The sequence below is a fragment of the Salmo salar genome, chromosome 03 (assembly GCF_965601325.2).
Source record: "Salmo salar chromosome 03, fSalSal1, whole genome shotgun sequence".
NCBI classification, from domain to species: Eukaryota; Metazoa; Chordata; class Actinopteri; order Salmoniformes; family Salmonidae; genus Salmo; species Salmo salar.
The window spans coordinates 56,475,001-56,499,985 of record NC_138293.1 but is presented as its reverse complement, the minus strand read 5'-3'; the positions used below and the strand labels follow the sequence as shown (position 1 = coordinate 56,499,985).

At 43.3% G+C, this 24,985-nt stretch overlaps 1 protein-coding gene and 1 pseudogene across 2 annotated transcripts in view; both read left to right on the top strand.

The window, feature by feature from the left end:
- Nucleotides 1-1,821: 1,821 nt before the first annotated feature.
- On the top strand, nucleotides 1,822-13,786 carry LOC123741839 (extracellular serine/threonine protein kinase FAM20C-like; annotated as a pseudogene).
- Nucleotides 13,787-21,609: 7,823 nt separating this feature from the next.
- Nucleotides 21,610-24,985, top strand: part of LOC106600905 (membrane-spanning 4-domains subfamily A member 12) — a 33,312-nt gene continuing 29,936 nt past the window's right edge. For both annotated transcript variants that reach the window (XM_082973612.1, XM_014192674.3), the window contains exons 1-5: nucleotides 21,610-21,907; nucleotides 22,019-22,135; nucleotides 22,587-22,643; nucleotides 22,955-23,086; nucleotides 23,470-23,592. In XM_082973612.1, the coding sequence (XP_082829738.1) occupies nucleotides 21,737-21,907; nucleotides 22,019-22,135; nucleotides 22,587-22,643; nucleotides 22,955-23,086; nucleotides 23,470-23,592 (600 nt within the window). In that variant the 5' untranslated portion in view covers nucleotides 21,610-21,736. The remainder of the gene's footprint in view (nucleotides 21,908-22,018; nucleotides 22,136-22,586; nucleotides 22,644-22,954; nucleotides 23,087-23,469; nucleotides 23,593-24,985) is intronic.

Genomic DNA, 24,985 nt, shown 5'->3' with positions numbered 1-24,985 from the left:
GGGAATAGGGTGCCACTTGGCATGCAAGCTCAGTAGACGGAGGGCTGGGGGCTGTAGACTAATGAGGCTGAAAATAGAGAATGAGAGCCAGTCAATAGAGAATGAGAGCCAGTGGGTGATGACCCGTCATAGTGTGTGTGTGTGTGTGTGTGTGTGTGTGTGTGTGTGTGTGTGTGTGTGTGTGTGTGTGTGTGTGTGTGTGTGTGTGTGTGTGTGTGTGTGTGTGTGTGTGTGTGTGCGAGCGTGTGTCATGTGTAATAAATCATCTACAATTCAATCCAATTACACATTAAAATATGTATTTCTATTGCAAGTATCTGGTGTTCTAAAAAAACAAATCCCCAAAAAAGGGGTAAAGTGTATGAATGTTCCTTCCTCACTGTAACATCCATCCAGGGCACTCTAACCTGGCTCCTCACTGTATCATCCATCCAGGCCACTCTAACCTGGCTTCTCCCTGCAGTCTGTCAGGGAGAGAAAGGGAAAAAATGGAAAATATACTACAAATGTCATTTTGAGGAGCCAGAGAGAGAGAGGAAGAGAGAGTCTTACAACTTCTTGGCACATTGTGAAAAAACAAAGTTAGTTATGCATTAGCCAGCCTGCTGCTGCTTCATACTGTGAATGTTGGAGCGGTGGACCTTGAATAATACATTGATTATCTTTAGCGATGCTTTGATGGAGAGAAGAGATTATTAGAGGTGTTTCTGGAGCACTGGGAATACTGTGGCTGGATAGCTGTCTGGCGCCAGGTCGCTGTCTGTCTTTCTCTTTCTGAGGCACCAAGAATACTGTCTGGCTGTATCTGTCTGGTGGCTGGCTGCATACTTGTCTGTCTCTTTCTTTTCTTTTTTTTAACCCCTTTTTTCTCCCCAATTTCATGGTATCCAATTGGTAGTAGTTACAGTCTTGTCTCATCGCTGCAACTCCTGCACGGTCTCGGGAGAGGCGAAGGTCGAAAGCCACGCATTCTCCAAAACACAACCCAACCTGCTTCTTGACACAACGCACATCCAACCCAGAAGCCAGCCGCACCAATGTGTCAGAGGAAACACCATACACCTGGTCAGCGTGCACTGTTCCCGGCCTGCCACAGGAGTCGCTAGTGCGTGATGAGACAAGGATATCCCTGCCGGCCAAACCCTCCCTAACCCGGACGACGCTGTGCGTCACCCCATGGACCTCCCGGTCACAGCCGGCTGCAACAGAGCCTGGGCTCGAACCCAGAATCTCTGGTGGCACAGCTAGTACTGCGATGCAGTGCCTTAGACTACTGCGCCACCCGGGAGGCCTTGTCTGTCTCTTTCTGAAGCACCAGGAATACTGGCTGGCTGGCTGGCCTGATAGCTGGCTGGCTGGCTGTCTTTTCTGTCTGTCTGTCCACCTGCTTGCCAGGCTATGTCTCTGTTATATTTCCCCTTGTTTCCTTTATGCCTGTTAATCTGTCATGACTCTTGACTCAACAACTGCCTTCTTCAGAGTTTTTAATATTATAAAGCACATTATATTTGGAGGTAATGCGAATTGAAGTTTTCACTCTCTCTCAGCATGGAGAGGCAGGGCGTGGGACGTATCTCTAATTCCGTCTGTCTGGTATTGGCATGTCTGTCCCTGGCTCTCCACCTCGTCCTGGCCCTCTTCTGTCTCTCCGTCCTCCAAACATCCTGTGTTACCCCTTCCTTCTCCTCCTGTTCCACCTCCTCTTCTTTCTCTTTTCCTGGAACTAGTCCCCTTGGACAACAGGGGAGATCTCACTCCTTTTCCTCACAAAGCAGCCCACACAAATTACCAACAAGTCTCATGAATGGAGACTTTACCAAAATGGCCGCCCACATAGACCACAAGGCGGAGGCCTCATTCAACATGGTCAAGGAGAAGGAGAAGGACAAAAATCTGATTGGAACCAAAATGGCCATCAAAGTGAGCCAACAGGTCCACAGTCGCCCCAAGCTCGAGGCCCTCTTCAGCCACCCGTTGTACAACCTGCCACACCCACATCTGCTGGAAGATGATTGGCTGCTGAAATTGAAGTCAAAGAATAAGGGGGAGGACAGTGAGGAGGAAGATGAGGAGGAGGACAGTGACAAAAGTAGTGAAGATAGTGAGTGGTAAGTGAGAGAAAGAGGAGTGGAAGACCACTGATAACAACAAAGTACATAATTCTGTCATGACATATTACTTTTTTCATACATTTGTGATACTCATTGCTTAATTGGCTAGTTTTCCCATCCATCTTCCCCTGCTCTTTCCTGATAGGCAGAGTGACAGCGAGGAGGATGGCTATGACTGAGCTAATTGGACATGAAGTGCGGAGACCCAACCCGCCTGGCTGAGGTACCACCTTGGGATCTCTCGCTGGGAGCTGTATGACAGGAATGACCCTAGTGTTGCCGAGGTGACTCAGATGGCCACAGATGGCCACACAACACATCCTCAGCGCAGGTGAAAGGGTTGAGCAGGGGTGTGAACATATAGCTAAGATTAGGATTAAGACTAAGGTTAGGGTTGAGCCAGGGTGTGGACATGGTGAAGCGAAGGTTAGGGTTCGGGTTATGGCTAGGGTTAATGTTGAGCTGGGGTGTGGACTGGAAGCTAGGGTTAGGGCTGTGCTGGTTGAGACTAGCGTTAGCGCATTGACTGGAAGTCCATGGGTATCTGCTAGGATACTAGCGGGCTAGTTAGTATTAGCTCATAAAATTACCTCTAACTTCGTTCATTTGGACACAGAGACTTAAAAATGGTTCCCAGGAGTTCACCTGACTCTGGGAAAGTACATCAAGGGCCTCATTACCAAAATCCTGAAGTATTCCTTTAATTTATACTGCTTTTTTGAGTAAACTAAGTCACGAATATTGTAATTCAAACACGACTGTCTGCAGTACAGTAGCCTGTGGCACCACTGTAGCTTGTTTTTAAACAAACTACTGTAGCAATTCCAAGTCAGTTGGGTTAAATTAATGAGCCTTAAAATGGTGGTGGTACACTTTTGTCTTTCAACCCCAAGGGGAAGCCCTAAATCCACAAACAAGATGACTGTGTTACTAAGCAGAGTTGAGATCAACTCTGTATCAATCAACATGAACTGGACATGAAGTAACCTACACTGAACAAAAATATAAACGCAACATGCAACAATTTCAAATATTTTACTGAGTTACAGTTCATATAAGGAAATCAGTCCCTTTAAATAAATTCATTTGGCCCTAATCTATGGATTTCACATGACTGGGAGTACAGATATGCATCTGTTAAAAAAAGGTAGGGGCTTGGATCAGAAAACCAGTCAGTATCTGGTATGACCACCCTTTGCCTCATGCAGCACAACACATCTCCTTTGGATAGAGTTAATCAGTATGTTGATTGTGGCTTGTGGAATGTTGTCCCGCTCCTCTTCAATGGCTGTGCGAAGTTGCTGGATATTGGCGGGAACTGGAATACGCTGTCGTACATGTCGATCCAAAGCATCCCAAACATGCTCAATGGTGAGAATGCAGGCCATGGAAGAACTGTGACATTTTCATCTTTCAGGAATTGTGTACAGATCCTTCCGACATGGGGCTGTGCATTATCATGCTGAAACATGAGGTGATGGTGGCCGATGAATGGCACGACAATGGGCCTCAGGATCTCGTCACGGTATATCTGTGCATTCGAATTGCCATCAATAAAAATGCAATTGTTTTTGTTGTCCATAGCTTATGCCTGCCGATACCATAACCCCACCACCACCATAGGGCACTCTGTTCACCATGTTGACATCAGCAAACTGCTCACCCACACAATGCCATACATCTGCCCGGTACAGTTGAAACCGGGATTAATCTGTGAAGAGTACACTTGTCCAGCGTGCCAGTGGTCATTGAAGGTAAGCATTTGTCCAATTAAGTTGGTTACGACGCCGAACTGCAGTCAGGTCAAGACCCTGGTGAGGACAACAAGCACGCAGATGAGACAGTTTCTGACAATTTGTGCAGAAATTATTCAGTTGTGCGAACCCACAGTTTCATCAGCTGTCCGGGTGGCTGGTCCCAGACGATCCCACAGGTGAAGAAGCCGGATGTGGAGGTCCTGGGCTGGTGTGGTTACACATGGTCTGCGGTTGTGAGGCCAGTTGGACGTACTGCCAAATTCTCTAAAATGACGTTGGAGTTGGCTTATGGTACATTTACATTTAAGTCATTTAGCAGACGCACTTATCCAGAGCGACTTACAAATTGGTAGAGAAATGAACATTACATTCTCTGGTAACAGCTCTGTTGGGCATTCCTGCAGTCAGCATGCCAATTGCACGCTCCCTCAAAGTTTGAGACATCTGTGGTATTATGTTGTGTGACAAAACTGCACATTTTAGAATGGCCTTATATTGTCCCCAGCACAAGGTGCAGCTGTATAATGATCATGCTGTTTAATCAGCTTCTTGATATGCCACACCTTTTAGATGGATGGATTATCTTGGAAAATTTGAAATGCTCACTAACAGGGATGTAAACAAATTTGTGCATAACATTTGAGATAAATAAGCTTTTTTTGTGTATGTAACATTTCTGGGATCTTTTATTTCAGCTCATGAAACATGGGACTAACACTTTACATGTTGCATTTATATTTTTGTTCAATGTACAATGCCGTTCCTGAATTATACAGACCACTAGCCATAACCCTAACCATAGCTTCATGTCCACACCCCGGCTCAACCCTAAGCCTAGACATAACACCAATTCTAAACCTAGCTTCGTGTCCACGGGCCCATTCAACCCTAACACTAGTTAGCATTGGCTCGCGAAACTACCTCTAACTTCCTTCAGGAGTGCTAACTTCCACGAGGAGCACTAGCGAGATGTCACACACACACACACACACACACACACACACACACACACACACACACACACACACACACACACACACACACACACACACACACACACACACACACACACACACACACACACACACACACACAAGATACACAAAAGAGTTGGCATTACAGTGAATGAAGAGATTACCCAGGGAGGCTGTAAAACATTTTCTGATGGACCTCAAATTCTGTCTGTTATGAGAATGTTCAGAAGGCTTAGTTGGGATCCATTTGTTTATCTTTCACATGTAAACAGGGAAGTAGCATGCACTCTAAAAAATGCTAGGTTGTTTGGTTGAACTAAGTGCTGTGTTGCAGGTGTTGGGTCACTTAGTCGGGTTGTTTTCTTTAAAAACTGCTGGGTTATTGATGCTGAGTTATCGAGATGTGACTCAGTAGGTGAGCTCAGAAGACAAGTGGCGTGGCTTAGCAGGGGCGTGGCTGTCAGATACATTTACTGTTACAGGTGGCCAAAAATAATTGTCTGAAACCCACGTCTCTAGTAGGCCACACCTCCTGAAAATAACCTATGGAGCTGCTATGTCATTCCAACTAATGGTAAAAAAAAAACAATTGATGGTAAAATAAACCCATGGTTGTATAATCCATATTCACACAACCCAACCCAATTGGGTCAAAATAACCCAGCGTGTGTTCTGTCCAATATTTACCCAGTGCTGGTTTACCAAATAACCCAAATTGGGTTGTTTTTAACCCAGCATTTTTTTGGTGTGCCAGGCCACTGTGTACGGGTTTGAGTGTGGGGGGAAGGGGGAGCGGGAGTGTGTGTGTGTGTGTGTGTGTGTGTGTGTGTGTGTGTGTGTGTGTGTGTGTGTGTGTGTGTGTGTGTGTGTGTGTGTGTGTGTGTGTGTGTGTGTGTGTGTGTGTGTGTGTGTGTGTGTGTGTGTGTGTGTGAGTATAATAATTAAACACACAATCTGAAGAAACAAACAAAAGCCAAAACCAATTCTTAAACACTAACCATTCAACCATAGACTGTTAGGATAAAATCTAAAACCACTGAAAAAGATTCTAAGTCTTAAACTTTAAAATACACAAAGTGATTATACCAAACCAGAACACCAGCCAATGAATGAGGGAAGAAACAATCTAGTAGAAACTTGAAAGCCAGATAATCGAACGTCATAAATAAATCTCCAGCTCCTCTGATCTTTTGTTCTGAGGTCAGTCAGTATAATCCTGCACTGATCATAAAAAAATCCCACTCACACACCCACGCATATACACACACAAGAACATATGCTCACACACAAACACACGCATACACACACACACACACACACACACACACACACACACACACACACACACACACACACACACACACACACACACACACACACACACACACACACACACACACACACACACACACACACATACACTTTGAATACTGTATGGAGATTGTGTTGAGCATAAAAGTTTACGCAATAATCAGCTTGTGTGTGGGCTGGCCCATAGACACGTTTCATATACTCCTTCTCATCTTCCACTTCTTCTTACTCCTCCTCCTATCTAAAGTCCCCTAGATTCTAGAATCACCACCACTGATACCAGACAGTTTTTGATGTTCAGCCACATTCTGTACTTTACATAATGATGACACCCTGTGGATAACTGGGGTAACTGCATTTATTTAAAATCCAATGGAAATACGACATTACCAAAATAACACCATCAGTGCAGTCAATGACAAGTCATTATGGTGTATTTTCCTTTGAACGTTGTGGAGACCCTGTGACTTTCCTGTGTTTTAATATATGTGTTATGTCTGTGTGTTCTGAGGGTCTGCATGCTGGAGTGTGATTATTAAGGTGATGTTGGTACGTTGTCTGTTATGTGTGTTTCAGTGCAGAGTGGGGGCACCCAGCTCAAGCTGATCATGTCATTCCCCACCTACAGACAGGCCATGAGGTGAAAATCCACAATGCGATATGATATATGATACAATATATGAGATGTATTTATTTGACCTTTATTTGACCAGGTTAGTCTCATTGAGATTAAAAATGTATTTTGCAAAGAGAGACCTGACCGAAAAATCCGCACACAAAGTTTCAACATTAACAACTTAAAACACAAAGCACTACAGTTTAAAAACATCAGTTATCACATTTAACAGGCACATTGGTTTTAGGAGTATTTTAACTATCTCCCTAAATCATTTTCCACCATAGTTTTTACCCTAGCTTTAAAATCACTTAAGGAGACGAGCTCCTGTAGTTTCAAGTCGTTTTGTAGCTCATTCCAAGTAGAGGGGGCAGAGTCCTGGACTGCTTTTATACCTGCTGTAGCTCTCCACAGGCAATAGGCACCATCAAGGAGATACTGTCCTGTGAGCATAGGTGATAATTGTCATTAATCTGTTGGACAATTTAGGTACACAGGTAAAATGGGAGCTGTCTTAGCATGGCCTTGTAAAAAAAAACTTAGCAATGACTTAGTCTCTGAAGAGCTAAGGATGGTGCAGTCCGTGCAGCTCCGTTGGTAGACGATGGCGCTTGCATCGCCAGGGTTGTGGATTCAATTCCCACGGCAGACTAGTATGAAAATGTATGCACTCACTACTTACTGTAAGTCACTCTGGACAAGAGTGCCTGAGAAATGACAAAAAAGTTCAACATTTCAGGGATGAGTGAGGGATTTGAAGTTTGTAACAAACCTCAGCAGTGTCCAGCATACGCAATGACGCCACAGGGGCAAACATGTAGAAGGTATCACCATAGTCAATCACAGGCAAGAACGTGGCGGAAACAAGTCTCTTTCTCGCTTCAAAACATGACTTATTTTGAAAATAAAACCCCAACTTGAGCTTTTTCACAAGACCCTCTATGTGGGGTTTAAGTGTGAGACACTCATCTAACAAGAAACAAGTACTTGTAAGTTGATACCTTTTCTATTTGCTTGTGCCTGCATAGTGACTATACATGGAAGAGTCTAACAGGCTATGCATGGTCAATCCGACATCTGCAGTGACCATGCAGCATTTACTGCGATACGGCCTCTGCAGAAGTAAAGGCATTTATACTTCTTGCGTTTCGTTTTTGCTGATGTCAAGGCAGTTGTTAAGGAAGTGAGTTTTCGTTTATACTGGACCTCCCACCCCCACCTACCATCAACCAATCGTGTTAATGCGGAGCTGTATGTAGCCCTCCGCATTGTTACAAAATGTGGGCAGCACATGGAGATGCAGTACGGAGCTCAATTTGGCCTCTGCATGTCTCTGGAGGCTCCGCAATTGCATCATGCCCTCCATACGGTGCCTCCAACTACATTTTGGATCAAGCATAAATTGGATTTAAGAGTTTCATCTTAGATTTCATGAAAACCATCAACTTTGTCTTATCAGCATTTAAGGGCGACCTGGACAATAGTAAAGGCACATTGCAGTTCATAAAATAACAATATGATATACAATACAATATGATATACAATACGATATACTATGGTATGATATGATTTTCAATTCGATATGATACTATACAACAACTTTGTCAGTCACAGTAATCTTATTTTGGAGGGGGGGGAAAAATCACATTGTCCTGTGTGTGTTCTATGCAGGCAGGAGGGAGATGCAGAGACAGACTTCAACCTGTTCTACTTCTCTGACTTTGAGAGACACAACACAGAGATTACTGTAATGAACACGATGGGAGACAGAGAGCTGGTTTCAAGAGCAGGGCACAGCAGGTGTTTATTGTAAAGGACCACAGGAGGAGGCAGGTAGCTGGGTCCAGGGGCAGGCAGAAGGTCATACACAGGGGGTCCAAAAGGGCAACAGTACAGGCAGGGAAAAGGCTAGTAACGTCATCCGGGAGATCAGGCAATAGGTCGATAACAGGAAATCCGATGAGCTAAAGTACAGGCAGGGGATAGGCAAATGGCGTCGTTAGTGAGGCAGTCAAAAACTATCATACACGGGAGGATTCAATGACGGGAAACCCAGCGCTTCGAATAGAAGTGTGTCACAAAACAAACAATACCTCACAATGATGGGGTGCAAAGAACTGAACTAAATAGTGTGTGATAATGACATACAGGTGTGTGAACAGGTGATATGGATTCAGGTGATTGGGATCTGGAGAGTGAGCTGTGTTCAGGGGATCTATGTGTTTGAGAGTGTGAGTTGGAAGCAGACGTTACAATGGCTGCCTTCCAGCTAGACAGGTGAAAACAATAAAATATGGACCTCCCATCTGAGATGAATCCGTGTGTCAAAAGAAAGAGAAGGAAATAACTATTAAAGCGTTACCACTGATTTCTCTCTTTCTTTCTTTATCTCTCTCTCTGTGTGTGTGTGTGTGTGTGTGTGTGTGTGTGTGTGTGTGTGTGTGTGTGTGTGTGTGTGTGTGTGTGTGTGTGTGTGTGTGTGTGTGTGTGTGTGTCTTCTCTCAGGGTGCTGGGTTTCTGTCGAATCCCTCCAGTGGTAGGTAGACTCATCAACGTAACCATAGAGATCAGAGATATCACCACAAACCACAAACTCTCCAGAACCTTCTTCACCTCTCCTGGTGTGTGGCGGTTGGTCCAATCAGCTTTCATAATTAAATCTAACTCTCCCTGGTGTGTCCAATCAGCACAGATAGCAACCAAATGTCCCTCCTTATTATGCTTGTGTGTGTATAGCTGCATGCACTATGTGCTAGTCCAATGTTTTCCAAATGGTTGGTTGGGTTGCACTGGTGGGCTACAGTTTACTTTCCGTTCTGGGTTTATGACCGGTCACAAAAAAAAGCTCCAAATGCTTTTAGATGGGTTACGACCCCAAATATTTGGCAACAACTGTCAACTGTAGGCCTACTACTTGCATTTTGTCAGTTTACTGTACTATTCACCCAACCCCTTGTCTCTCTCCTTCGCTCCTGGAGATCCCCTTGGAGACGCTCCTACAGCCGCACCAAACTGGCATAGTGGGTAGTGGGTAACGAAATGGGCCCCTCGCCTCTCTAACTATGGGAGGGTGGTGTGAAGAAACCATGTGAAGTACACTGCTCAAAAAAATAAAGGGAACACTTAAACAACACATCCTAGATCTGAATGAAAGAAATAATCTTATTAAATATTTTTTTCTTTACATAGTTGAATGTGCTGACAACAAAATCACACAAAAATAATCCATGGAAATCCAATTTATCAACCCATGGAGGTCTGGATTTGGAGTCACACTCAAAATTAAAGTGGAAAACCACACTACAGGCTGATCCAACTTTGATGTAATGTCCTTAAAACAAGTCAAAATGAGGCTCAGTAGTGTGTGTGCCCTCCACGTGCCTGTATGACCTCCCTACAACGCCTGGGCATGCTCCTGATGAGGTGGCGGATGGTCTCCTGAGGGATCTCCTTCCAGACCTGGACTAAAGCATCTGCCAACTCCTGGACAGTCTGTGGTGCAACGTGGCGACGGTGGATGGAGCGAGACATGATGTCCCAGATGTGCTCAATTGGATTCAGGTCTGGGGAATGGGCGGGCCAGTCCATAGCATCAATGCCTTCCTCTTGCAGGAACTGCTGACACACTCCAGCCACATGAGGTCTAGCATTGTCTTGCATTAGGAGGAACCCAGGGCCAACCGCACCAGCATATGGTCTCACAAGGGGTCTGGGGATCTCATCTCGGTACCTAATGGCAGTCAGGCTACCTCTGGTGAGCACATGGAGGGCTGTGCGGCCCCACCAAAGAAATGCCATCCCACACCATGACTGACCCACCGCCAAACCGGTCATGCTGGAGGATGTTGCAGGCAGCAGAACGTTCTCCACGGCGTCTCCAGACTCTGTCACGTCTGTCACGTGCTCAGTGTGAACCTGCTTTCATCTGTGAAGAGCACAGGGCGCCAGTGGCGAATTTGCCAATCTTGGTGTTCTCTGGCAAATGCCAAACGTCCTGCACGGTGTTGGGCTGTAAGCACAACCCCCACCTGTGGACGTCGGGCCCTCATACCACCCTCATGGAGTCTGTTTCTGACCGTTTGAGCAGACACATGCACATTTGTGGCCTGCTGGAGGTCATTTTGCAGGGCTCTGGCAGTGCTCCTCCTGCTCCTCCTTGCACAAAGGCGGAGGTAACGGTCCTGCTGCTGGGTTGTTGCCCTCCTACGGCCTCCTCCACGTCTCCTGATGTACTGGCCTGCCTCCTGGTAGCGCCTCCATGCTCTGGACACTACGCTGACAGACACAGCAAACCTTCTTGCCACAGCTCGCATTGATGTGCCATCCTGGATGAGCTGCACTACCTGAGCCACTTGTGTGGGTTGTAGACTCCGTCTCATGCTACCACTAGAGTGAAAGCACCGCCAGCATTCAAAAGTGACCAAAACATCAGCCAGGAAGCATAGGAACTGAGAAGTGGTCTGTGGTCTCCACCTGCACAACCACTCCTTTATTGGGGGTGTCTTGCTTATTGCCTATAATTTCCACCTGTTGTCTATTCCATTTGCACAACAGCATGTGAAATTTATTGTCAATCAGTGTTGCTTCCTAAGTGGACAGTTTGATTTCACAGAAGTGTGATTGACTTGGAGTTACATTGTGTTCAAGTGTTCCCTTTATTTTTTTGAGCAGTATATATACCTGTATTAATGGTTATATACTGTACAGTAGATGGCAAACTGATGGGTTTGGAAAGCATTGATAGAATTCAACTAATCAATCCTCAACGCAATGTAATAATGTGTAGTGGTATCATATTGTCCCCCACTGGGAAGAACCCATGCATTTGACTAAATCATTTTCTAACCCAGATTGCTGTGACACAGTGAAACAGACTCCTCCGTACAGTCAAGGCACCAGACTGGTGGATCTAACTGACATGGTCATTCTGGACTTCCTCATGAGTCAGTAAACACACTGAACAACACAGCTTCGACTACTATTACTACTTCAGTAATTCCTGTATTCTTGAATCAGTAACAATTCAACACACTATCTTGATTTTTCTCTTCTTTTTTTGTGAACAATAAAATGTTTTTGTAATTGAATCACTGAAGCAATACACACCATAAGAATGACAAAACATTTCCCCACACAACCATATTAGAAATGTGCCAAGGTTTAAATCCATTGATAATGTGGAACAGATTTTGAATAGACAGAAAGCAATACACTATTATTTTGCTTTAATTCCTACTAAGGTAATATGGACAGACATCATCACTACGAGACTTTTGAGAAGTTTGGGAATTACACTTTCCTGCTGCACCGAGTCAACGGGAGGACCTTTCATCTATACTTTATAATGTGATACATACTGTATGTCCTGTGGCGATTTTAACATTCAAATATTGGTTGTGCAAACTTAATAACTAAAAAGCTCATATGAATCGAAACCACTACAGACACAAACGTTATAACGTTCGGTTATGATCAGTTTACTTCCCGTAGTCAAATTCAGCATGGGTCTACAATATTGCAACATTATTAAAGTATTGGAACGCAGCTAACATACCATTCTGAAGTGTATCTGACTGCCTTTTACTAAGATGCTCTGTTTACGAATAAAGCAACAACGTTTATAAAGTTACTCCCTCCCTTCATCTATTGCATAGTTACAGTTCCGTGGGTATAACAGTGACATCAAACATTAACAAGCCGCGTCGTATAACTACCTCAGAACAGATGTTAGCTGCTGCTTCCATCCACCACAAACCACTGTTTAATCTTCTTTTCCAGCTTGCTTTATTTTTAACGGGTGGTCTTATTTCAATGTTTATAGTGGCTGATGAGCACCGAGACATTTTATCTCTCCAATTTTCTTCATAGTTTGAAAATGATTTGCTCGGTGATAGTCAACATGATAACTTTTCAGCTGGCTAGAAGATGTAGTAAACAATGAAGTTGACGCACATCAGTCCAATCACTGGAGAAAAGACTTTGACTTATCTGTGGCCAATGACCTTGAGCCTTCTGAGACGGGCACTGCCAATTTAACTCTTTGGCATCACCCAAGGGGCAGAATCTGCCTGGTTGTCAATGAGCTCTCCCAGTAGGTGCTGCGGTGTTGTGAGTGACAGCATCCTGAGCCAATCACGCGCAACCAGAGAAGATCAACAACGCCTACGCTCTGGTGCTTTCTCTGGCTGTCCCTCCGCCACAGAAGGCACGTGAGCGAGGCTGAAACAGCTGCATTCTGGAGCTGCCTTACTCAAAGAAAATGTATCAAAACAATAATATGACAGGGTGGAGTCCAGTATGCTGCTATATTAACTCAAGCAATGATTTTGTTTACGTTGTTTGCTAACTAATATGATATAATATTGTGACACAAATGAATGCCAGAATTACATTCAAAACAGCGCCACCTCCTGGACAATGGTGGAGCTGTGCCTCACTTGCCCTGAATGACGCGTCACCAGTGCATATGTTGAAGTTGTTGTAGTTTATACATACTGATATTACAGTTATGTAATATTGTGGAAACTATGTTCTTTTTAGGTTTGGGCATCATTCTGTGGATGAACCCTCCATATTGATGCCCTTATGACATATAAAGATCTGGACAACTGCAGCAGAAAAAAAGTGCAAGATGAGACTCATCTCTCCCCCTCTCTCCCTTCTCTTTCTCTTTCTCTCGCTCCCTTTCCTCTCACTCTCTCTCTCTCCTTGTCTTCCTTCTCTCTCTCTCTTTCTCTCTTCTCTTTCTTCTTGTCCTCCTTCTCTTTCTCAAGATCTGTCGTTCCACTCTTATGTGTCTGCGTCTCCTGTCCATCCCGAGCTTCCGTCTGAGTGATGTCCTGAGGGAGTCTCTGTCCCAGGACCCCCTGGAGAGTGTGGCCCCAGCTGCTCTCTTTACAACACCTCTCCTTGCTGGACCGTCGCCTGAAAACCATCCTGCAGGCTGTACAACCTGTCTGGAGTACCATGATAATTTACAGGGATATGATGTTAACTTATACCACCACTAGACAGTAATAAAGACTGAACATCCATTTGCAAAACCATCACTGCAAGACATCTATCATTGGATTCAGCTGTGGTTGATGATAAGATGATTGTATTTATCAATTCATCAGTTAATTATATGTATACATGGCACAGTTTAACTGCGTGTGTTGCCTTGTGAAATTTAAAAGAGTGTTGTATCATTACAAGGGTGGAGTAGGGTTACTGGAGTTTTCAGACAGTAAGGCCATTTGATCACAACAATGTCAGTACTCAGTAGAAAGAGAATGCAGTATATCAGGAATTTATGGTCAATATTCAAATCATAAGCAATACAAATCAATATAAATACATTTACCCAATAAATTACTGGAAGTTTATATATAGAGCGTTTGACTCTCTTAATTTCTATAGCTTATAGCTTATTCGCCATGAGTCAGCACCTCTAAATAAAATAATTTTCTCTGGGCCAGCTCATGTTTTTTACCCGAATATTAAAATCATAACAACCTCCTCATTGTTTCAACAGTAACAGATTAAACCACTCAAACAGGTTCCTTCCACTCATGTGTTGTGTTTGTGTGTGTACGTGTGTGTGTCTGTGTGCGCTTGTTTTCCTACATTATCTGGACCCCAATGTCCAAACATTTCACCTGAATGTCCTGAAAAGGTAGGAAAACAAAACTTTTTTTGAAAACTCTGGACTTTTTTCAGGTCTGGAATTTGTTCCAATGCTAAGCTTAAGGGTTAGATTTAAAGTTTTGGGTTAAGGTTAATGCTAAAGTTTTGGGGGTTAAGGTTAGGTTAAGGGTTAAGGAAAATAGGATTGTTCATGCTCAAACATTTTTACACTATATATACACATCCTTCCTTCCTTTGTGAAGATTTCTAACTCTGTAACAATCACCACTAACGGGGTCATCCCCCATGTACACCCCACAGGGGACGCAGCAAGGGTCATTTCTACCCCTCACAGTAAGGCAGTCAGCCAGACAAACTGAAGGTCTCCCCATCACTGGGACATACGTCTCCTTAGTGCTGAGAAGATTCTGGGCATGGCAATCCAAAAGCGCTGGGGCTAAGAATTTCTGTTTTACATAATTCCTGCTTTGTACTTTGTTTTTCTCCCACAGACTTAAACAAATATTTCATTTGACGTAATGCTTTATACAGTTGAAGTCGGAAGTTTACATACACCTTAGCCAAATACATTTAAACTCAGTTTTTCACAATTCCTGACATTTAATCCTAGTAACAATTCCCTGTCTTAGGTCAGTTAAATGTTAAATGTCAGAATAATAGTAGAGAGAATTATTTATTTCAGCTTATATTTCTTTCATCACATTCACAGTGGGTCAGAAGTTTACATACAGTCAATTAGTATTTGGTAGAATTGCCTTTAAATTGTTTAACTTGGGTCAAACGTTTCGGGTAGCCTTCCACAAGCTTCCCACAATAAGTTGGGGGAATTTTGTCCCAATCCTCTTGACAGAGCTGGTGTAACTGGGTCAGGTTTGTAGGCCTCCTTGCTCGCACACACTTTTTCAGTTCTGCCCACACATTTTCTATAGGATTGAGGTCAGGGCTTTGTGATGGCCACTCCAATACCTTGACTTTGTTGTCCTTAAGGCATTTTGCCACAACTTTGGAAGTATGCTTGGGGTCATTGTCCATTTGGAAGACCCATTTGTCACCAAGCTTGACGGATGTCTTGAGATGTTGCCTCAATATATCCACATAATTTTCCTACCTCATGATGCCATCAATTTTGTGAAGTGCACCAGTCCCTCCTGCAGCAAAGCACCCCCACAACATGATGCTGCCACCCCGGTGCTTCACGGTTGGGATGGTGTTCTTCGGCTTGCAAGCTTCCCCCTTTTTCCTCCAAACATAACAATGGTCATTATGGCCAAACAGTTAAATTTTTGTATCATCAGATCAGAGGACATTTCTCCAAAAAGTACAATCTTTGTCCTCATGTGCAGTTGCAAAAAGTAGTCTGGCTTTTTTTATGGCAGTTTTGGAGCAGTGGCTTCTTTCTTGCTGAGCGGCCTTTCAGGTTATGTCGATATAGGACTCGTTTTACTGTGGAGATAGATACATTTGTACGTGTTTCCTCCAGCTTCTTCACAAGGTCCTTTGCTGTTGTTCTGGGATTGATTTGCACTTTTTGCAACAAAGTACATTCATCTCTAGGAGACAGAACGCGTCTCCTTCCTGAGCGGTATGACGGCTGCGTGGTCCCATGGTGTTTATACTTGCGTACTATTGTTTGTACAGATGAACGTGGTACCTTCAGGCATTTGGAAATTGCTCCCAAGGATGAACCAGACTTGTGGAGGTCTAAAAAAAAAATTCTGAGGTCTTTGATTTTCCCATGATGTCAATCAAAGAGGCACTGAGTTTGCAGCCATCTCTCCCTGGTGCCTTCCCGTCAGGCACACAGACACTAATCATGCTATGGAATGCAGTCTTGTTAGCTTCTTGGGGCTATGTGGGACGCTAGCGTGCCACCCGTGGTGCACCCTATCAACAGCAGGTGCATTTCAAGAGCGGCAAATTTGAAACCAAATAAATGTCAAAATTCAAATTTTTCAAACATACAACTATCTTACACCCTTTGAAAGATAAACATCTCCTTAATCTAACCACGTTGTCCGATTTCAAAAAGGTTTTACGGCGAAAGCATAAAGTTAGATTATGTTAGGAGAGTACATTGACAATAGCTGTGTGTAATGTTTTGTCAATTCAAAGACAGGGTCACCAAAACCATAAAACCAGCTAAAATGATGCACTAACCTTTTACAATCTCCATCAGATGACACTCCTAGGACATTATGTTAGACAATGCATGCATTTTTAGTTCTATCAAGTTCATATTTATATCCAAAAACAGCGTTTTACTATGGCATTGATGTTGAGGAAATCGTTTCCCTCCAATAACCGGCAGTCAAGTCAGCACCACAAATTAAATAATTAAAATTAGAAAACATTGGTAAAATATTATATTGTCATTTAAAGAATTATAGATTTACATCTCTTGAACGCAATCAACTTGCCAGATTTAAAAATAACCTTACTGGGAAATCACACTTTGCAATAATCTGAGCACTGCGCCCAGAAAAATATGCTTTGCTATACAGACAAACGGCCATGTTGGAGAGATCTAAAATCGAAAATACTATGTAAATAATCCATTACCTTTGATTCTCTTCATCAGATGTCACTTCCAGGAATCCCAGGTCCATAACGAATGTAGTTTTGTTCAAAAAAGCTCATCATTTATATCCAAAAAGATCCGTGTTGTTAGCACATGATCTAAGCCAGCCGGACTTCTCGTCATGAACGAGGGGAAAAAATATATTTACGTTCGTTCAAACATGTCAAACGTTGTATAGCATAAATCATTAGTGCCTTTTTTAACCAGAACATGAATAATATTCAAGGTGGACGAATGCATTCTCTTTTATAACGTATTGGAACGAGGGTACCCAACATGAACTCGCGCGCCAGAGTCTAATCGGCCATCACCGTTCCATGGCTCTTGTTCGGTCAGATCTCACAGTAAAAGACTCAAAACACTTTGTAAAGGCTGGTGACATCTAGTGGAAGCAATAGTAAGTGCCAAAACATTAATCAACCCCTGTGTGTTTCAATGGCATAGGCTTAAAGGTAATTCAACACATCAGGTATCCACTTCCTGTCAGAAAATGTCTCAGGGTTTTGCCTGCCAAATGAGTTCTGTTATACTCACAGACACCATTCAAACAGTTTTAGAAACTTTAGGGTGTTTTCTATCCATATATAATAAGTATATGCATATTCTAGTTACTGGGTAGGATTAGTAACCAGATTAAATCGGGTACGTTTTTTTATCCAGCCGTGAAAATACTGCCCCCTAGCCCCAACAGGTTAGGTTTATCACCAATCCATCGTAAATCCACTGTCAGTGTTAAATCTCCCAGAGGCACACTTTCAGTTCACACAGACAGAGTTATAAGAACTCTTTATTCTGTTGCATAAAACAATCATTTCATGCAATAACAGTATTATAACAATCTTGTAATTTCTGTTCTGACAGTACACAAGCATGAGGGAGGGAACATACCTTGCGGCTATGGAGCACAAGATTGTGGGACAAAAACTAGCAAGGGACATTGAAAGGTATAAAATCCAGATTACAACAGTAATGACACCCACCACCTCATTCTTCTCTCTGCAGATTCTCAAAACACAATACAAAGACACGTCTACAAAAATCCCATGCTACTATTTACAAGAACGAGCTGTCAAAGTCAATGGACTGGGGGAGGTTTACATACAGATCTTTGAGATGAGGAAGGGGGTTTGGGTTGTGCTTTGAGACAGTAAATGTATTGTTGTGTATGAGAGTGATTTAGAGGTACCATCTCTCCTTAATCTCACATACACAATAATTTTTACTGTGTAAAAATCTTTATCCCTCCAGCCCATTCACATTGTTGACTGAGCTTTCCTCTCAAAAGCAGCTCCCAATGTCCCTCATCGTCCCTAAACAATACACTAGTCTGTCTCTAAACACTTATGTCCCAAACGGTTGACACCTTTAACAAAGAAAGGCATCTTGCCCTACGTCCCTTCCACAAAAAGTGTAAAATGCTAACACCACAACCATGTCTTTCCAGGAGACGTGAAGTACCTGCAAATCTTCTACAAGAGGTCCAAACGGTTGGTGGTTAAGGTCTACGAGCCCTACAGCACTTCCGACAGTCTTACACCGCTGACTGGACAAGACCATTTTCCACAAGCACTCTACTTTCACAGCCCACCATGCCAAACACCATTGCCAGTGTACCCGAAGCCTAATAAAGGACAATAAAGTATGGATATTTTCAACCAATCCTCAAAATGTGTCTGCTTTATGGATTCACAGAAGATATTGTAGCAAGATCAATGGTGTGGGGATTACACATCACCAAGTTCAATAATAAAACAGGCACCAGTAGCACAAATAGAATGCAAAGGGGAAGTTTATTAGGGATTTTGGTACACAGGGAAAGAAGGGGGAATTCAATCACCTCACAGTCCACAAGCCGTTCTCTTTGTCCGTTCCGTTTTCCAGGGGTAATCCTCACACTCGGGTCCTCAGCCAATCCGGTCTGGTATACAGGGGGTCCGACAGTCCAGGTCACAAAGGGCAATCACACAGATTATTTTTTTGTCTCTCACTCTTCATACCTCTCTTGTTGCACTCTTCATACCTCCCTTGTCTCTCACTCTTCATACCTCCCTTGTCTCTCACTCTTCATACATCTCTTCTCATTCACTCTTCATACCTCTCTTCTCACTCACTCTTCATACCTCTCTTCTCACTCACTCTTCATACCTCTCTTCTCTTCTCACTCACACACTCTTTATACCTCTCTTCTCACTCACTCTTCATACCTCCCTTGTCTCTCACTCTTCATACCTCTCTTCTCTCTCACTCTTCATACCTCTCTTTTCACTCACTCTTCATACCTCTCTTTTCACTCACTCTTCATACCTCCCTTGTCTCTTACTCTTCACACCTCTCCTCTCACTCACTCTTCACACCTCTCTTCTCACTCACTCTTCATACCTCTTTTCTCTCTCACTCTTCATACCTCGCTTCTCACTCACTCTTCATACCTCTCTTCTCACTCACTCACTCTTCATACCTCTCTTGTCTCTCACCTCCTCTGCCCCTTTGTGCAGGCTGCTTCCTCCTCAATCCCCAAGCACTCCCTGGCTTAACGACCACAGGCTTTCCTAGTTGGGGCAGGAAGTCCATATAACACTTGGGGTTGGAGCCAGCTACCTGCAAGATCTCTCCTCAATTAACGTAAACTCACTCACTTTTGTACATCGTGCTGGTCCGTAGAATTGACCTTATTTTTGCGCACAAAAAACGTAATATTTCCAGCTCAACTGTAATATCAATACCAATGTAAAGCACAATTTCTCCCCTTTCCAACAAAATCAATGACGAGAACTTCATGATGCCCATCTCAGCATCTGTCTGGTCTTTTTAAAAATGGCGGGTGGGGAAGCTAAACCTATTGCGTGATAGTGAGAAGGAGAGATGTCATGTGGGGAAACTGCTTTTTTCACTCGATCTGTCCAACTTATCACCTTATCACCTCTAAAATGTAAATAAAACACTATAAAGAGTTTATATAATGTGTCATTACATACCTATTTGAAGGTTTGTGTCGAATTTGAATCGGGTTTTTTGGGCGGTGCTGAAGTGATCTTCAGAAGTAAACAGTGGCTTTTGAGAGTCATGATAGCTTGCAGTGATGACGCAAAAAATGACTAGGTATCCCCCTTACCCTGTCCCTTTCTTGATTTTAAACGGTGAGAGAAGTGCTACACCTGGTGGAGAGAGGCTGTAAGACAGAATTAGTTGCTTTATGCGTGCTGTATGTTACGCCATGACACGTCACGATGTAACGTACTGCGTCAGAGGACTCTGTTTTTTTTCAACTTTTCTCCAATACTATAAAGCCATTACCATGTCAATCAACACTTGAATAGGAACGTAGTTCACACCCCAGATTTTGACATCAACACAGTCGCTACAGTCCCATTCGATTCTTTGCAGCCTCATTTGAATGTCGCGGTTGTGCACATTTGTATGGAATGGGGTTAGCCTACATTACCACTCCCCTCACCTCTCCCTGCCGTCTGCCACAATATTTATATAAGCTGTACAGGGCTCTGTAGCATCAAACAGATGTTAGACATTCAGATATATCCAAATAATGTTTATTTAAATCAAAAATACAAGGGAGTGTACAATATATGATGCTAACTAAAAAGGAGAACTGGGTATTCAACAAGAATGGTATATGGTAAAAGTAACATACAGTACAAAAGAATACACAATGAACAGTGTAGTACAGTTCAATGTGTCTGGGGTGTAGTAAAAGGCAGAGAACTGGTAGCTATGCATTGTTACTACAGATAATGTGATTTAACCAAAGAATTTTGGTATCCAATATTAGGAGTTGCAGAATAGGTACTATTTGGTATAGCACAGAGAATGTTCGACCAACCTTAGCGATGCCGTCTTCGTCCTCAATTGGTGGAAACAGGAGTCTCAAAATGTCTGTGTCCAGTTGCAGGGGATGCGTTTGAATTTAGAAAATGCTCCGTTATTAAAATATATACATTTTTTTTGCTCCATGAAGTAATCCAACAGTGTACGCCAAGATCTTATCTATTTCTAGTCTTCTCTCATTGATCGAGACAGGTGAGTGTCCACCCCAAAGTGCCGCATGTCATTATGACCCAGCCAGCCAGCCAGCCAGCCACATTTACATTTACGTCATTTAGCAGACGCTCTTATCCAGAGCGACTTACAAATTGGTGCATTCACCTTATGATATCCAGTGGAACAACCACTTTACAATAGTACATCTATATCTTTTTTTTTGGGGGGGGGGGGGTCAGAAGGATTACTATATCCTATCCCAGGTATTCCTTAAAGAGGTGGGGTTTCAGGTGTCTACGGAAGGTGGTGATTGACTCCGTTGTCCTGGCATCGTGAGGGAGCTTGTTCCACCATTGGGGTGCCAGAGCAGCGAACAGTTTTGACTGGGCTGAGCGGAAACTGTGCTTCTGCAGAGGTAGGAGGCCAGCAGGCCAGAGGTTGATGAACGCAGTGCCCTTGTTTGGGCACTGCCACAAACACACACACACACACACACACACACACACACACACACACACACACACACACACACACACACACACACACACACACACACACACACACACACACACACACACACACACACACACACACCCTATATTCAATGGAGAGAGTTCAAAGTTTCATGAGTGGCTGACACACTTGCTATTCATGACAGTCACATGTAACTTATTATCAGGAAGTCCCAGGTAAAGTATAAAGCATGACACACAACAACCAGTCAGATCCCCTCTTACACAAACATCCTTCCCTCCTCTGTGAAGATGTCCAGCTCTCAAACAACCACCACTAATGGGGTGGTGGTCATCACCCATGTCTATCCTGATGGGAACGGGATGGGGGTCGCGGGGGTCGCTTCTACCCCTCACTGTCTGGGACAGACAGTTTTCTCAGTGCTGGGAAGTTTCCGGGCAGGGCATCCAAAAGCGCTTGGGGTAAGAATTTTCAAATTAAAATTAAAATTTTGGTTGAATGTAATGGGTTGAATGTAACGGAAGAACAGAAAAAATGAATTTCCTGCTTTGCGCTTTGTTTTTCTCTCACAGACCGTACAGATCATGATTGGTTTGATGATGCTGTTAACAGGAATCGTGATGGCTACAGCACCGTGGTTGGATAATATTGGAGTAGCCAGTGGAATATTTGTCTGGGGATCTATCATTGTGAGTGAGCTGCTTGAGCTGCTCTGTCTAACAATCCTCCCTTACATTTCCTGTCTGCCTGGATGCAAAACAAAACGTCCTCATAGTTAAATCATGTCACTTTAAAAATATATTTATTTAAGTTGAAGTAATGCTTTAAAAATAATGACTTGTCTTAACTAACAATTTGTCTTAACCAATGACTTTTATCAACATATATGTATTTGGCTAGGCCTATGCCATGTATTCCCTCATGCATTTAATTTTGTATTGACTTCTATGTGGGAGGAATTAAACTTGAATTTGAACTTTGGTCATTCTGTAGAAATATGTGTGTCTCAAATGGCACAGTATTCCCTATATAATGCACTATGTAGGAAATAGGGATACAGTATTCATATGGTGCACTATGAAGGGAATAGGGAGCCATTTAGGATGCGCATGGAATAATCTATTCCTTGTTCCTTCTCAGTATGTAGTTGCAGGCTCTCTCACTGTTGCCGCTGACAACAAACTGAACAAATGTCTGGTCAGTATCAATATTCTTTCCCCAATAAAGTTTAGGCTTTTGATTTATAAAGTTCCACTCTATTTGAAGACATAGAATCTACTGTACGATAGGCACTCATGTTTTCGTTCATCTGCTTGTTTTCCTCCCAAAACACAAGCAGTGGGGAGGGCAATGGCATTAACTGTGGACTGCCCCTTTAAAGAATAATAATAACAATGATAAGGAATAACAACATACTGAATTTGGTATTGCGTTCAACGCTTCCGAAATTTCCTTCCACAACCAGCCATTCCCATGTCCTCTTTCTGCTCTCTCTCACTGTCCCTTAGGTGAAAGGCTCCCTGGGAATGAATGTTGTCGCCACGGTTACTGCTCTTACTGGCATCATCCTCCATTCTTTAGACAGTGCTGGGATCATGTTGTACTGTGACAATCCATACTATTTCTGTCAACAGTACTGGGTATATACCAAATGCTTATTCATTTTTAACTTTCATTGGTCAGGAGATATTTGTAAATTGATAAAGGGGTATTTACCATCTACAATCTTTTATATTGTACTGTTGAATATTTTTTATTAGGCTAATTTAAATTATGCCTACATGTGACATTGGCAACATGAAAGCAATACTAAGGTAGATAACTGTTATAAAGTTTGTTTATAGTTCATTTTAGTCCACATTGAAACTGAAAGTTCACAAAGTGCTCATAATTGCTCCAAAATGGTGGTGTAGTTTATTTAAGTCCACATTGAAACTGTGAGAGTTCACAAAGTGTTCATAATTGCTCCAAAATGGCGTTGTAGTCTAGTTAACTACTGTTTCCTGTTCCTCTCTGTCTATAGGTCAGGTCCCAGGGAATATCAGGTGTTTTGGCTGTTTTCTCCTTGCTGGAGTTCATAGTGTCCATCTGTGTCTCATCATTCGCCTGCAGAGCTGTCTGCCTGTGCTGCCATTCCACCCCTGAGGTGAGTCTATAGACTTAGATTTCTGTCCATTTTTTTTTTTTACAAAATGTTGTAAATCTCAAGGTTATTTACATTACACAAGTTCTCTGATATTCTGAGTTTAGTACGTATTTCACAAGTGGAATTTCATTCCAAAAGTCTCACTTTGGGGTCAATAGCCATTACAGCCCGTGGGGCTACCATGCGTAAGAGCGCAGTCGAAAGTGTGCCGTAGAGCGTCAGGCAGTGTTGCAAAAGGCTCATGAAGAAACTGAGGCCCAGACTTCTTAATCCACTGCCAATATGACAGCTATGAGACAGGTATGTCTTGTTCCTGCTCTGTGTAGAGTATGGTGTGCTGTACTGGCTATACCTGAAGCTCCGAGAGGATGTTCCCGAGTTCTCCGAAACGAGCTAAGTAAACTACACCATGTGGATGGAGTGAAGGCTGCCCAAAGCCAGACAGGGCTAAGGGGCATTCGCTGTGAACCCTATAAACCTTATCCTGTATAAAGGGGAGTTAGGCTTTAGAATCCCTTTACTAGAACATGTGGGAAGTCAGCACCTGTTACGGCTTGACGTTCCGCTAGCGAAACCCCTCGACATCATCCGGTGAAATGGCAGAGCGCCAAATTCAAATTAAATTACTATAAATATTAAACTTTCATGAAATCACAAGTGCAATACATCAAATTAAAGCTTAACTTGTTGTTAATCCAGCCGCCGTGTCAGATTTCAAAAAAGCTTTACGGCAAAAAAGGCCCGGACGTGAAAATACTGCCCCCTAGCCCGAAGAGGTTAAAGGCAAAAGCAGTAAAGCAATCCATCTTACCAGGGAGTGTGGCGTCGGTAGTGGAACGTACACGGCACAAGGCGTAGATGTGGTTGGCCAGAGATGGCTCCACCTTGGGAGGGCTGCAAATCCCGGATTCCTCCATGTTGTGCATGTCCAAGTTCGCAGCGTCCTTAATTGGCATCTTGCCAGTAAGGGGCTTATCCTACAAATGTTTTTCGGAGACAAGCTGGGACAACAGGAAGCAGTTGCTTCGCGGTGGCTATACTAGTGGGAAGTGTCCTCCCATCGTACAGATCGTTTCTCGGTTTCCGTTCCTCAGGGGAGCCGGCCACTTGATCACATGTCTGGTGGCGGCTCGCTTAAGCTTTATGCGACATATTAGCACAAACCCATTACACCTTTTTGTTCATCCATGACCTAGCCCCAGCTGGGCTTGGTCGTGGGACGGAAGAGCCACAGCGTCCTCTGGTGGCTCAGAGGCGAACAAGGCTTGAGCCTCTTTTTCAGGACTGAAATTCCAGAGTGCAACACCCTGACATGCACCCTTCCCAAGCAGATAATGCATAGAATGAGTGGATTCTTCTTAACAATCTTAGAACCACAAGCACAAGAACGTTG